Source organism: Chiloscyllium punctatum, chromosome 15 (genome assembly GCF_047496795.1).
Source record: "Chiloscyllium punctatum isolate Juve2018m chromosome 15, sChiPun1.3, whole genome shotgun sequence".
NCBI lineage: Eukaryota > Metazoa > Chordata > Chondrichthyes > Orectolobiformes > Hemiscylliidae > Chiloscyllium > Chiloscyllium punctatum.
The window spans coordinates 10,157,181-10,169,571 of record NC_092753.1 but is presented as its reverse complement, the minus strand read 5'-3'; the positions used below and the strand labels follow the sequence as shown (position 1 = coordinate 10,169,571).

The window sequence follows — 12,391 nt, the reverse complement described above, 5'->3', positions numbered from 1 at the left end:
CTCAGTTCTGGTCTCCTTACCTGAGGAAGGATATACTGGGTTTGGAGGCAGTGCAGAGGAGGTTCACCAGGTTGGTTCTGGAGATGAGGGGGGTACCTAATGAGGAGAGGTTGAGCCGTCTGGGACTGTACGCGCTAGAATTTAGAAGAATGAAAGGGGATTTTCCAGAAACATATAAAGTTATGTAAAGGATAGATAGAATAGAGGCAGGCAAGTTGTTTCTGCTGGTGGGTGAGACTAGGACTAGGGGACATGGCTTCAAGATGAGCGGGAGTAGATTTAGGACAGAGATGAGGAGGAACTGTTTTTCCCAGAGAGAAGTGAATCTATGGAATTCTCTGCCCAAGGAAGCAGTGGAGGCAGCTTCATTTAACATATTCAGGACACAGATGGATGGGTTTTTACATGGTAGGGGAATGAAGGGTTAGGGGGATAAGCGGGAGGAGCAGAGACGATGGATAGATCAGCCACGATCTTAATGAATGACAGAGCAGGCTCGATGGGCCAAATGGCCTACACCTGCTTCTATTACTATGAAACTGTGAAAACTGTTCTCTGAGTGGGTGCTACTGGAGCTAAGCAGTTTGCCAGAGTGGGGCGACACCTCACTTTGTTTGAAGAGGCAGTGAACAACCCAATATGAGTTCCACAGGGCAGTGTCCAAGGCCCAGATAACTTCAGCAATGACCCGACCTTCATCATAAGGTCAGAAATGGGATGTTCGCTGAAGATTGCACAGTGTTCAGAACCGTTCGCAGCTCCTCACATACTGAAACAATCCATGTTCAAATGCAACAAGATCTGGACAACATCCAGGCTTGGGCTGACAAGTGGTAAGTAAGATACGTGCCACACAAATGCCAGGCTGTGACCATCACTAATAAGAAACAATCTAACCACAGCCCCTTGGCATTCAATGGTGTTACTATCTCTGAATGCTTCACTACTAAAATCCTAGGGGTCACCATTTATCAGAAACTCAACTGTGCTCTCAACATAAACACAGTGGTTACAAGAGCAGGTCAGAGGCTAGGAATACTGCAGTGAGTAACATATCTCCTGACTCCTCAAAGCCTGTCCACCATCTGCAAGGCACAAGTCAGGAGTGTGATGGAATGCTCCCCACTTATCTGGATGGGTGCAGACCCAACAATCCTCAAGAAGCTTGACACCATCCAGGACTAAGGAGCACCCACTTGATTGGCACCACATCCACAAGCATCCACTCCCTCCACCACCAACACTCAATAGCAGCAGTGTGTACTATCTACAAGATGCACAGCAGAGATTCACCAAGGATCCTCAGACAGCAGCTTCCAAACCCACAACCACGTCCATCTAGAAGGGTAAGGGCAGCAGATACACAGAATCATCACTCCCTGCAAGTTCCTTCCAAGCCACCCAGCATCCTGACTTGGAAATATATCTCCATTCCTTCACTGTCGCGGGGTCAAAATCCTGGAAATCCTCCCTAATGGGGGGCAGCTCACTTCCGCCTTCTTCCGCAGCACTAGGGACAGCAATAAATGCTGGCTCAGTAAGGGTGCCTATGTCCCATAAGCGAATTTAAAATAAGTAGATTTTACCTGTCACAGTCTCAAACAGACACTTTTCCTGTCAACCCTGTAAGTGTCCCTGACCCCCACAATCCCACACACCCACAAAATAGCCACCAGTCATCTATTCCAGCTACATGTCCCTTCAATAAATGTATTAAATGTTACCTACAGAAGATGATTTTTTCTCCATGTATCACAGAGCTCATGTACATCACCACTTCTGTATTCTTCATCCTGCAAAGATTTGACAGAAGACACAAGACATTATACTGTCTTCTGAAGTGGAGTCATATTAGATTCGAAACACCAACTCTGTTTCCCTCCCTAAGGATGCTGACAAGACCTGCTGAGTTTCCCCTACATTCTCTGTTTTTAATTTCAGATTTCCAGCATCTGCAGTATTTCGCTTTTATTGCAATGAGGTACTGACCATTCTCCAAAGAAAAGCCCTCATGGATCCAGAGGAAGTTCAGTCATAGAGATGTACAGCATGGAGTCAGACCCTTCGGCCCAACCTGTCCATGCTGCTCAGACACCCTAAACTAATCTACGGAGGAACCTCGGTTATCTGAAGGACATGGGCAGGGAGTATTTTGTTCGGTTAATCGAATTCCGGATAATCGAATGCTGGGTAACATAGTTTAGCCAAGCATCGGGACCTTGCGATCTTGCCGGATAATCCGATATTCGGATGATAGAATGCCGGATAATCGAGGTTCCTCTGTAGTCCCACTTGTCAGCAGTTGGCACATACCCCTCTAAACCCTTCCTATTAATATACCCATCCAGATGCCTTTTAAATCTTGTAATTGTACCAACCTCCACCTCTTCCTCTGGCAACACATTCCTTACACTTACCACCCTCTGCGTGAAAAAGTTGCCCCCTAGGTCCCTTTTAAATCTTTCCCCTCTTATCCTAAACCTACACTGTCTAGTTTGGACTGCCCCACTCCAGGGAAAAGACCTTGTCTATTTACCCTATCCGTGCCCCTCATGATTTTATAAACCTCCATAAGGTTCCCCCCTCAGCCCCGATCCTCCAGCCCATTCTGCATCTCCTGAAAGCTCAAACCCTCCAACCCCAACCATACCTTTGTCAATCCTTTCTGAACCCTTTCAGGTTGCACGACACTTTTCCTATGACAGGGAGACTAGAACTGAACGCAGTATTCCAAAAGTGGCCTAACCAATGTTCGGTACAGCTGCAACATGTTCCAACTCCAGTGCAAAGGGTTGCTTTTTGCACAGATCTGCATCAGTCAGTGAACATGAGCTCAGTGGTGAAAATTCAGAGAAAGATTTGTATAGAATCTGCATTGTGCCTCCAAAGGTCAGGAAGACCTTGGGAAGAGTACACTGACCTTGGAGAGGATGTTGCATAGATACTGCTGAAAAGGCTCAAATCCGAAAAAGGTTGCGTAAACGAGACATGTACTGTCCTGAATATAGAAGATCAGCACTGTCAACTGATTAGGGCATTCCAGGTGTTAATAAGGTAGGCAGGCAGAAACATTCCTCTAGTGGAAGAGGGGAAGTAGTGGTATAATTAGGGAGAGGACATTGAGGGAGTGATATCAGGAAACACAAAATCTCCTCCCCAGAAAGCTATCAACGCCAGAGGTCAGTTGAATATTTCAAAATCGAGATTAATAGATTGAAGGGCTTTTGCCCGAAACGTCGATTTTGCTGCTCCTTGGATGCTGCCTGAACTGCTGTGCTCTTCCAGCACCACTAATCCAAAATCTGATGTTAAACACAATCTAATCCAATGGTAGAATTAATTGGAGGGGCAGAATGGCCTATATCTTGCATTCTTAATATTTACGACACGATACAATGGTGCCAACAGAGGTTAAGGCACTTTGTGGCTCTGTTTGAACAATTCTGCACACGATAATAAAGACGAGGAATATTCTATTCAGTCATGGTGGCTCAGTGGTTAGCACTGCTGCTTCACAGCTCCAGGGACCCAGGTTTGATTCCAGTCTGGGGGTGACTATTGGTGTGGAGTTTGCACATCCTTCCTGTGTCTGCAGGGGTTTCCTCCGGGTGCTCCAGTTTCTTCCCACAGTCCAAAAATGTGCGGGTTAGGTGAATTGGCCACGCTAAATTGCCCAATAGTGTTCAGGGATGTGTAAGTTAGATGCATTAGTTATGGTTAAATGCAGAATAATGGGTCTGGGTAGGTTACACTTCAGAGGGTCAGTGTGGACTTGTTGGGCTGAAGGGCCTGTTTCTACACTGTAGGGATTCTATGATCTTCTATGATTCCATTCCTCAAGGATAACATAACGATTTTCCTGTTGCAACATTGCACTGTTACTAAATGGATTCCTGGGGTTTTCCCCTCCACTTCTCTACCTCATTGTACAATCCATGTATTGAACCCCTCTGGGTCTGTTCTCACAGTTTGGATGACACTTGGGCCCATTATTTACAACTTCCTCTCATTTCACACCTTTTGCCCGTTCTGCCTTGACACCCACACCCTCCCCATCAGAGAGTAATGCCACCTTTTGAGACTGACCTTCCAACACTGACTCCTCTGCCATTGTCCCAGATCTGACACCTTCCCCCACTCCTGCACCAACCCAGGGTAAATCCCATGGTTACTGGCTATATTTCCTTCATCATTCTCAAAAGGGCACATTGCAGCATTCACATCATTAGTCACTCAATCCAGCTCAACGCCCTCTCACTCTGGTCTTCTCCTCGCTACTAAGTAAGTCTCCCGGGGCCTAACCTCTACAACAACATCCCTCCCTCTCTAGGGATAAATGTAGGGGTATGGGTGGGTTGCGCTTCGGCGAGTCAGTGTGGACTTGTTGGGCCGAAGGGCCTGTTTCCACACTGTAGGTAATCTAAAATCTAAAATCTACTTACCCAACCCTGACCTGCCACATTCACTGTAACCACAGAGTAACAATCAGGACTGTTTAACTCAGATACCAATCAGCGTAGGTTCAATGTCTGCACCAGCTGAGGTTACTGAGAAGGACTCTCCATCTCAACCTCTTCCCCGTGCCTCAGATTAAGTCACCACTAGTTGTCCATCTCTCTAATGGGATAGCAGCCCTGGCTGGCAAAACTGTGGTGACATTTTGTAACAACAATCACTGCCTGATTCTGTTTGGCTCCCAGACGGCCATTCAGTCACATACCAAAGCCTTTATCCTTCTTAACAGCTGTTTCATTAATTTACTGAAGACGCACAGGGATGGCTATTGTTTAGATTTAGATTTATTGTCACACGTATATAAAAATACAGTGTTTTATCACGTGTTACATGCAAAGTGTTGCCAAGCTCTTGACGGTTGGTGGGGGATTTCAAGACCACTGGGCACATTTTTAAGGTGGGAGGAGAAAGTTTTAAAAAAAAGACACAGGTGGGCAATTTATTTTGACACAGAGAGTGGTTTGTGTGTGGAATGAACTTCCAGAGGAAGTGGTGGTACAGTTACAATGTTCAAAAGATGTTTGGATAAGTACGTGAATTAGAAATGTTTGATGGGATATGGGGCAAGCACAAGCAGGGAGGATATGTACAGTTTGGGAGCATGGACGGCCTGGGTTGGTTGGACTGTTTTCATGCTGTATGACTCTATGCCTTCCCAAGAACAGTGAGGGGAACAGTCAGTCTTGCCTCTTGTCTATGAGTCACTTAGGTTGACTAATTAAGAAGCAGGGACTTGAGCACATGGTATGGGGTGGTACTTATGTCAGGCTGATGGAGGTGAAATTTTTGAAACATTTGCGACATTTAGGCCAAAGCCCTTTCTGCTCTCTTCAGCAGGGTGTACAAAATCCCAGAGCATCACTTGAGAGACAGCACTGAAAATCTCTCTTTGTCCTTTCGACAAACGTTTTAAAACTGAAACAGATCATTCCTTTTACAGCTCTTACTCTGGGTAAATCAGCTTTCATATCTCCTTAACACTGCATCACTGAAGTCACTTCACAAGCAGTCCATTGGCTATGAGGTGCGTTTTGCACGCAAGACGCCAAATAAATGCAAGTTCTTTCTTTCGTTGTTAAATAATGATGCTGGCCCTCCTGGCTGCTTAAAGACAGATGGATTGCCAACTTGGCCAAACAGCAAAGGATGCTGGGTATATTAGCCAAGTAAAACTCTGAAGTCATAAAACCCAGACATCAGACACAAACAGCAAATAGGTGCTAAATACATTAGCATAGTATAAAGGACACATCCTGTCAACAGTCATCCTGGATGGACATGTCTCATCAACTAAACAGAGAAGGGATGCTTATACCAACCAAAGGACCGGACACTCAAGCCTAAAACAATGGACCATATATTAACAGGATGTTTAGTGATTAAAAAGCCACCCAAATGGTCAGAGGCAATCAAGGGATCTCTTGATTGGCTAAAGCTATGGAAAAATCCAGAAAGTGGGGGAAAGATATAAAAGTAGGGATTAGCTTTAGATCAGGAGAAGACCTTCCAAGGAGACCAGCATCGCAAAATGCACATACCTGCTGAATGTAAGGAGAAGAGAGATAGAGCGAGAAAGCAGCTTTGCAGTCCCACAGAAAGAGAGCGAGAGAAAGAGAGAGAATGCAACTGCGTAAATCTACAAGAGAACCCATAAAGTATTGTAAGATTAAGGGCCGGCTTAGAACGAGAGATAGCATTGTTTAGTTCTAAAGGTTATTGTGACTTGTTTCCTGATAAAGTTTACATTGGTACCGGTTTGTGTTTGTAATGTAAAAAACCAAAAGAACTGCAAACGATGCTGTAAATCAGAAACAAAAACAGAAGTTGCTGGAAAAGCTCAGCAGGTCCTGGAACATCTGTGCAGGGAAATCAGAATTAACGTTTTGGGTCCGGTGATGTTTTGATTCTGAGGAAAGGTCACCGGACCCAAAACATTAACTCTGATTTCTCTGCACAGGTGCTGCCAGACCTGCTGAGCTTTTCCAGCAACTTCTGTTTGGGTGATTGTAGTGATCTGACCACTTCGGTATTGTGGACAAATTCATGCATAACATCCTGATTGGAGTTGTCTAACCTATTTATGAGGGGACTAGACAACAGTTCTTTTTAACAGAAGAGAAAACTGCTCAAACTTCCAAAATTTATGAACAATGTTTTTTTTTTGTGTGTGGACCATTTCTTGAGAATTGGAAAATGGGGTGTTCTTTGGAGTTGGATAATTAGGGGCAGAAAAGGAGCAACAGGCATTCTCTCCCTCCGCACACTCACCCCCTCAGGTATTCCTGATTTCCCTCCCAGTAACAGTTAGCAACTAGGACATGTTCACTGCTTCCTCACCTCTGTGATAGCTTTTCTCGGGCTTTGCTGAGCTCCTCTTCCGTAACGAGAAACTTAGTCTTCCCTGAATCGACATCAACGTAATTTGCATTTTCTGCCCTCTCTTTCAGAATCTGCTGATACAGCATCCAGGAAATGTTGCAACAAAAAAGCTGCGAGCACAAAATTATGAGGAAATTTTTGTTTTAATCTCGGAGCACTGCCATGCCGGAAGAATACAAACCTCAGAGAAAGTAAAGAATGAAACAGGAAGCAAAATCCCCTCAGTTGTTACGTTTTCATGTTTTTTATTTTAAAAAATCATTTGGCTGTTTCTTTTATTTTTGCTTCTGGAGTCACAGCGTCACACAACACGGAAAGAGACCTGTCAGACCTACCAATCCATGCCAACCATAATCCCAACTAAACTAATCCCACCTGCTGCATTTGGCCCATATCCCTCCCAAACTTTTCTATTCATCAACTTATCCAAATGTCTTTTCAATATTGTCACTGTACCCGCATCCACCGCTTCCTCTGGAAGTTCATTCCACACACAAACCGCCTCTGTGTAAAAAAGTTGCCTCCCCATGTCTTTTTTAAACCTTACCCCTCTCATCTTAAAAATATACCCCCCCTCAACTCTTGAAACCCTAGGGAAAACACCCTTGCTATTCACCTTCTCTATGCCCCTCCTGATTTTATAAACCTCAACCTCCAACACTCCAGTGAAAAAAGTGTCAGCCTCTCCTTATACGTCAAACCCTCCAAGACTCAGCAACATCCTGGTAAATCTCTTCTGAACCCTCTCCAGCTCCTTCCTATAACGGGGTGATGAGAAGTGGACACAGAAGAGGCCTCTCCAACATTCTGTACAACCTCAACATGACTTCTTAACTCCTATAAAACGTCTGTTTTGAATCCTGTCTTTTATGTACTAAGACTGTGCTGGAGAATAGCAACTTTGCACACTTTTCGCAGTACTCCCATATTCCTGTACACATGACAATAAAATCGAAACCTAAATCTAACATTTACCTCCTCTGGAAGTTTGGAGTCCAAAATGTTTTGGGAAGGATACGGAAGACTGATCTGATTGCAAAATTCACAAAATTTGAGATCTGAGATGTTCATCGTAAGCTGTTTAGGTTCCTGAGGAAAGACAACAAAAGACAGAGTGCCTTTAAACAGAAGGGAAGATTCCAAGTTACGTCGTAAGGGGATGCAAAGAGTTGGATTCTCGAGTGAAAATGGAAATCGCTGGAGAAACTCAGCTGACCTGGCAGCATCTGCGGAGAGAAAGCAGAGTTAAGGTTTTTGGGGTCCAGCGGCCCTTCTTCAGAGCAAGAAGAGTTTGGCTGCAGGTCCCAAAGCAAACCTAAAGCAATCGGTGAGAGGGAAGATGGTTCTGAAGTGTGTGTAGGGTTGTGAACACTGAAAACTGTGATTTTGAAGGTGGAATTGGGGGTATTGGCTGGGAGTTGAGAAGCTGGGGGCCAGAATGGATCCAGTACAAAGGATTTATAGGGACATGGAGCTGAGACAGGTAGAAGTTACAAGGGACACACATGGACTGGTAGACTTGAATAAGGAATTTATACTGGTTTGACAATCAGATGTTAATGAAGGTAAGCATGCATAGATACAAACAAGCTAATCTCTTTAATATCCACCTTTAAACATCAGGCATTTCAATGAAACTTTTCAATTTATAATGATGGCTAGTGGCACTATCACTGAACTATTAATCCAGAGGCAGCATGATCGCTCAGTGGTTAGCACTGCTGCCTCACAGCATCAGAGACCTGGGTTCGATTCCAGCCTCTGGTGACAGTCACTGTGGAATTTGCACATACTCCCCACGTCTGCGCGGGAGTGCTCCAGTTTCCTCCCACAGTCCAACCTTGTGAGGTTAGATGGATTGGCCATACTAAATTGCCCATAGCATCCAGGGATGTGCAGGTTAGTTGATTAGCCATGGAAAATGCAGGGTTACAGGGGGGGTCTGGGTGGGATGCTCTTCGGAGGGTTGGTATGGACTCGAGGGGCTAAATGGCCTGCTTCCACACTGTAGGGATTCTACGATTCAGAGACCCAGGTGGTGCTCTGAGACACAGGGTTCAAATCCTCCCATGGCAGATAGTGGAATTTGAATTTAATAAAAATCTGGAATGAAAAGTCTAATGATGACCATGAATCCATTGTCGATTGTCAGGAAAATCCCATCTGGTTCATTAATGTCCATTAGGGAAGGAAACTGCCATCCGTACCTGATCTGGCCTACACATGACTCCAGACCCACAACAATATGGTTGACTTACAACTGCCCTCTGGGCAATTAGGGACAGGCAATAAATGTTGGCCTAGCCAGCGACACTGATATCCCATTAATGAATAAAAAAAAACCCTTCAGGGATAATGACAAAGTTTATTCTAATTATTCAGAGGTACTCATGTGAAAGACTGTCAGGGAAAAAGAATCAGTGGAATTTATGCAACACGAGTCTGAAATTAGAGACACAAAATCAAGGTAATAAAACTGAAACTCAATGCGTTCAGTAAACACAGAGCTATGACATGAATTCAAAATGGACGGATTCGCGGAGCGCATCCCCAGTGTTGGTCTGAAGATCCCAGAAACACAGGTATGATAGGCACAACATTGTCTCTCAAATCGCCCTGCCCCTGGGGTGATGTTGGTACTGTGGAGGTAAAATGTCACCATTCATTTCAGTGAGGTGTCCAACACACCTTCATTTCTTAACAGATGAACCAGAAAGCATCACTTTCGAAGTGGATGGTGGGAGAAACCCAGGGCTCGGCGGAGGGGAGAGGGGAAGAGACATTGAAAATAATATTCTGAACTCTTGTCAAATTCAAATCCAGCTGTCTTTTTGCAATTCAGCCAGTGGGCAAACGTTCAAACTCAAAGCAAGTTACCAGAGTATGGTAGCACCAGCAGATCGCCTTGAGAATTTCTCATTCTGGGTCATTTTAACATCACCTCATATAAGTTGTAGATGCTGTGAAGCATTAGTCAAGGCCAGAGTGGACTGATAGCTTGGCCTGGGAGGGTTAAGAGAAATTTTCCAGTTTTCTCTCCCAATTTTCCAGTCTTTTTTGTTATTCCAAGTGTGCTTTTTTTAAGGGTGGAGGGGAAAGAATCATAAAGTCATACAGCATGGAAACCATCCCTTCAGTCCATTCTGACCATGTTCCCAAACTAAATTAGTCCCACCTGCCTGCGCTAAGCCAAACCTCCCTCCAAACCTTTCCAATGCATGAACTTATCAAAACGTCTCTTAAACGTTATATTGTACCCACATTCACCACTTCGTCTGGAGGTTCATTCCCCACACGAACCACTGTCTATGTAAAACAAAGGCCCTTGTGACTTTTTTTTTAACCTTTCTCCTCTCACCTTTAAAAATATGTCGAGGAGAAAGTGAGGACTGCAGATGCTGGAGATCAGAGCTGAAAATGTGTTGCTGGAAAAGCACAGCAGGTCTGGCAGCATCCAAGGAGCAGGAGAATCGACGTTTCGGGCATGAGCCCTTCTTCAGGAAATATGTCCCCTAAAAATATGTCCCCTAGTCTTGAATCCCCCACCCTAAGGAAAAGACACCTGCCATTCACTTTTTCTATACCCCTCATTATTATATGAACCCCTATAAGGTCACCCCCTCAACCATCTATGCTCCAGTAAAACATGTCCCAGCCTCTCCTTATAACTCAAACTTTCCATATCCGACACCATCCCAGTAAAAGTCTCTGCTGAACTCTCTCCAGCTTGATAGTATTCTTCCAATAACTCACAACCAGAACTGGACACTGAGGAGGAGGCAGTGTCTGTATTGTTGTGCAGTCTCAAAAAAGAAATTAAACCACCTGGAACCCAGTCAGAAAAATAAGACAGGAGTCCAGAGAGAACAAAGTTAAAACAGATCAGTAGGAATGAAAACGCCAGTGAACATAAAAGAGACGTCAACTATAAATCAATAATAAAATCTGCTTACATCTTCAGATTCCAAGGCTTCAGTCGTGTGATCTTCTGTCTCAGGCTCCTCACTTGGTGTCTGTGTTTCCGAGATTGTACCATTCAACAAAGGGACACAGAAAGTGAGAACCAAGTGTATTACTTACATACGTTTACATCATTCGTATCATCTCTTCATGTTTCGTTTAAAATCCCTGCTCGCAAGTTGTTTATCTTTTCCATTTCTTTGTTCACCAGAAACGGAGAGCACTCGCCTCAAGGGTCAGACACTCAATAACCAGGACCTCTACTCTCTGCCATCGACACTCTCAATCCAAAGCAATCAGAAATTTGCCCGCGGTTTTGAACGCTTTGCAAAGGAAACCATTTTTTTACATTGTAAACTCCCCAGCTTGGAGGAATGGCCATGAGAGATGTTCTGCATGTCCACTTGTGAGAGTATCTATGAGGGCTTAGGGGCCTTCTCTCTGGAACTGGGCCTGCTGATAACGAGGTTGTGATGCCAAACACCACCCACTTCACCCACTTGGGGTTTCCTCATTTGACTGTGACCCTTCAGCTCCTTCAGAAAACTAGATCTGAGAAGGACCCCAGAACCACTATGTTGATTCTGAAGTTGACGGGGTTGGCTTTTGAGGAGATATTGAGTAGACTGGGCCTACACTCACTGGAATTTAGGAAACATGAAGGGGAATATTGTAGAAACATATAAAATTATTAAGGGAATAGATAAGATAGAAGCAAGGAGGTTGTTTCCACTGGTGGGTGGAATTTGAACGAGGGAGCATCGCCTCAAAATAAGGTAGACAGGGACGAGGTTGGAAGAACAACACCAAGCCAGGCAGCACCAGGAGGTGGAGAAGTCAATGTTTTGGGTATAACCCTTCTTCAGGACTGGGGGGGTGGGTGTAGGGGGGAGCTGCAGGTAAGGGGGTGGCGGGGGCAGGTTGGTGAAGTGGGGATAGGCAGAGAGTATGACCTAGTTGGTCAATGGGAGGAATGAAGCCGGTAGGTAGCTGGGAGGAGGGGAAAGGGGGGGAAGCAAAATAAGGGGGAGCAGATTTAGGACTGGGTTGAGGAGGAACTTGTTCACCCAAAGGGTTGTGAATCTATAGAATTCCCCACTCAGTGAGGTGGTTGAGGCTACCTCATTGCATGTTTTTAAGGCAAAGAAAGATAAATTTTTGGACAGTAAAGCAATTAACAGCGATGGTGACGGGGTGGGCAAGTGGAGCAGAGACCACAAGCAGATCAGCCATGATCTTATTGAATGGCCTACTCCTGCTCCTAGTTCTTATGTTAGTATGGTCTGTTAGTGATCGCCTCACACCTCACATCAGACTGGACTTTTCAGCAAGGCTGGGAGGAGAACTCTCGGCCCTGCAGGCATTCCAATGATAAGGTCTGATGCCTGTGGCCATTGGCACTGGTGCCAGCACTTGGAGACTACAGGAACATGCCTTTCCAATGGGACAGTACCACCCTGGGAAATGCTGGAGATATGACTGTAACCCAAATTCAAGGTGACGTAAACAACCAGGTTCTGGTCCCTTTGAGGAGAAC

General features: G+C 44.9%; 1 protein-coding gene across 4 annotated transcripts in view; it reads right to left on the bottom strand.

The window, feature by feature from the left end:
- The window catches only part of LOC140486039 (uncharacterized), a 115,281-nt gene that overhangs the window by 31,537 nt on the left and 71,353 nt on the right, over nucleotides 1–12,391 (bottom strand). For all 4 annotated transcript variants that reach the window (XM_072584621.1, XM_072584620.1, XM_072584619.1 and 1 more), the window contains exons 6-9: nucleotides 10,848–10,907; nucleotides 7,870–7,983; nucleotides 6,853–7,004; nucleotides 1,729–1,793 (exon numbers count right to left, since the gene is read on the bottom strand). In XM_072584621.1, coding sequence (XP_072440722.1) covers nucleotides 1,729–1,793; nucleotides 6,853–7,004; nucleotides 7,870–7,983; nucleotides 10,848–10,907 — 391 coding nt within the window. The remainder of the gene's footprint in view (nucleotides 1–1,728; nucleotides 1,794–6,852; nucleotides 7,005–7,869; nucleotides 7,984–10,847; nucleotides 10,908–12,391) is intronic.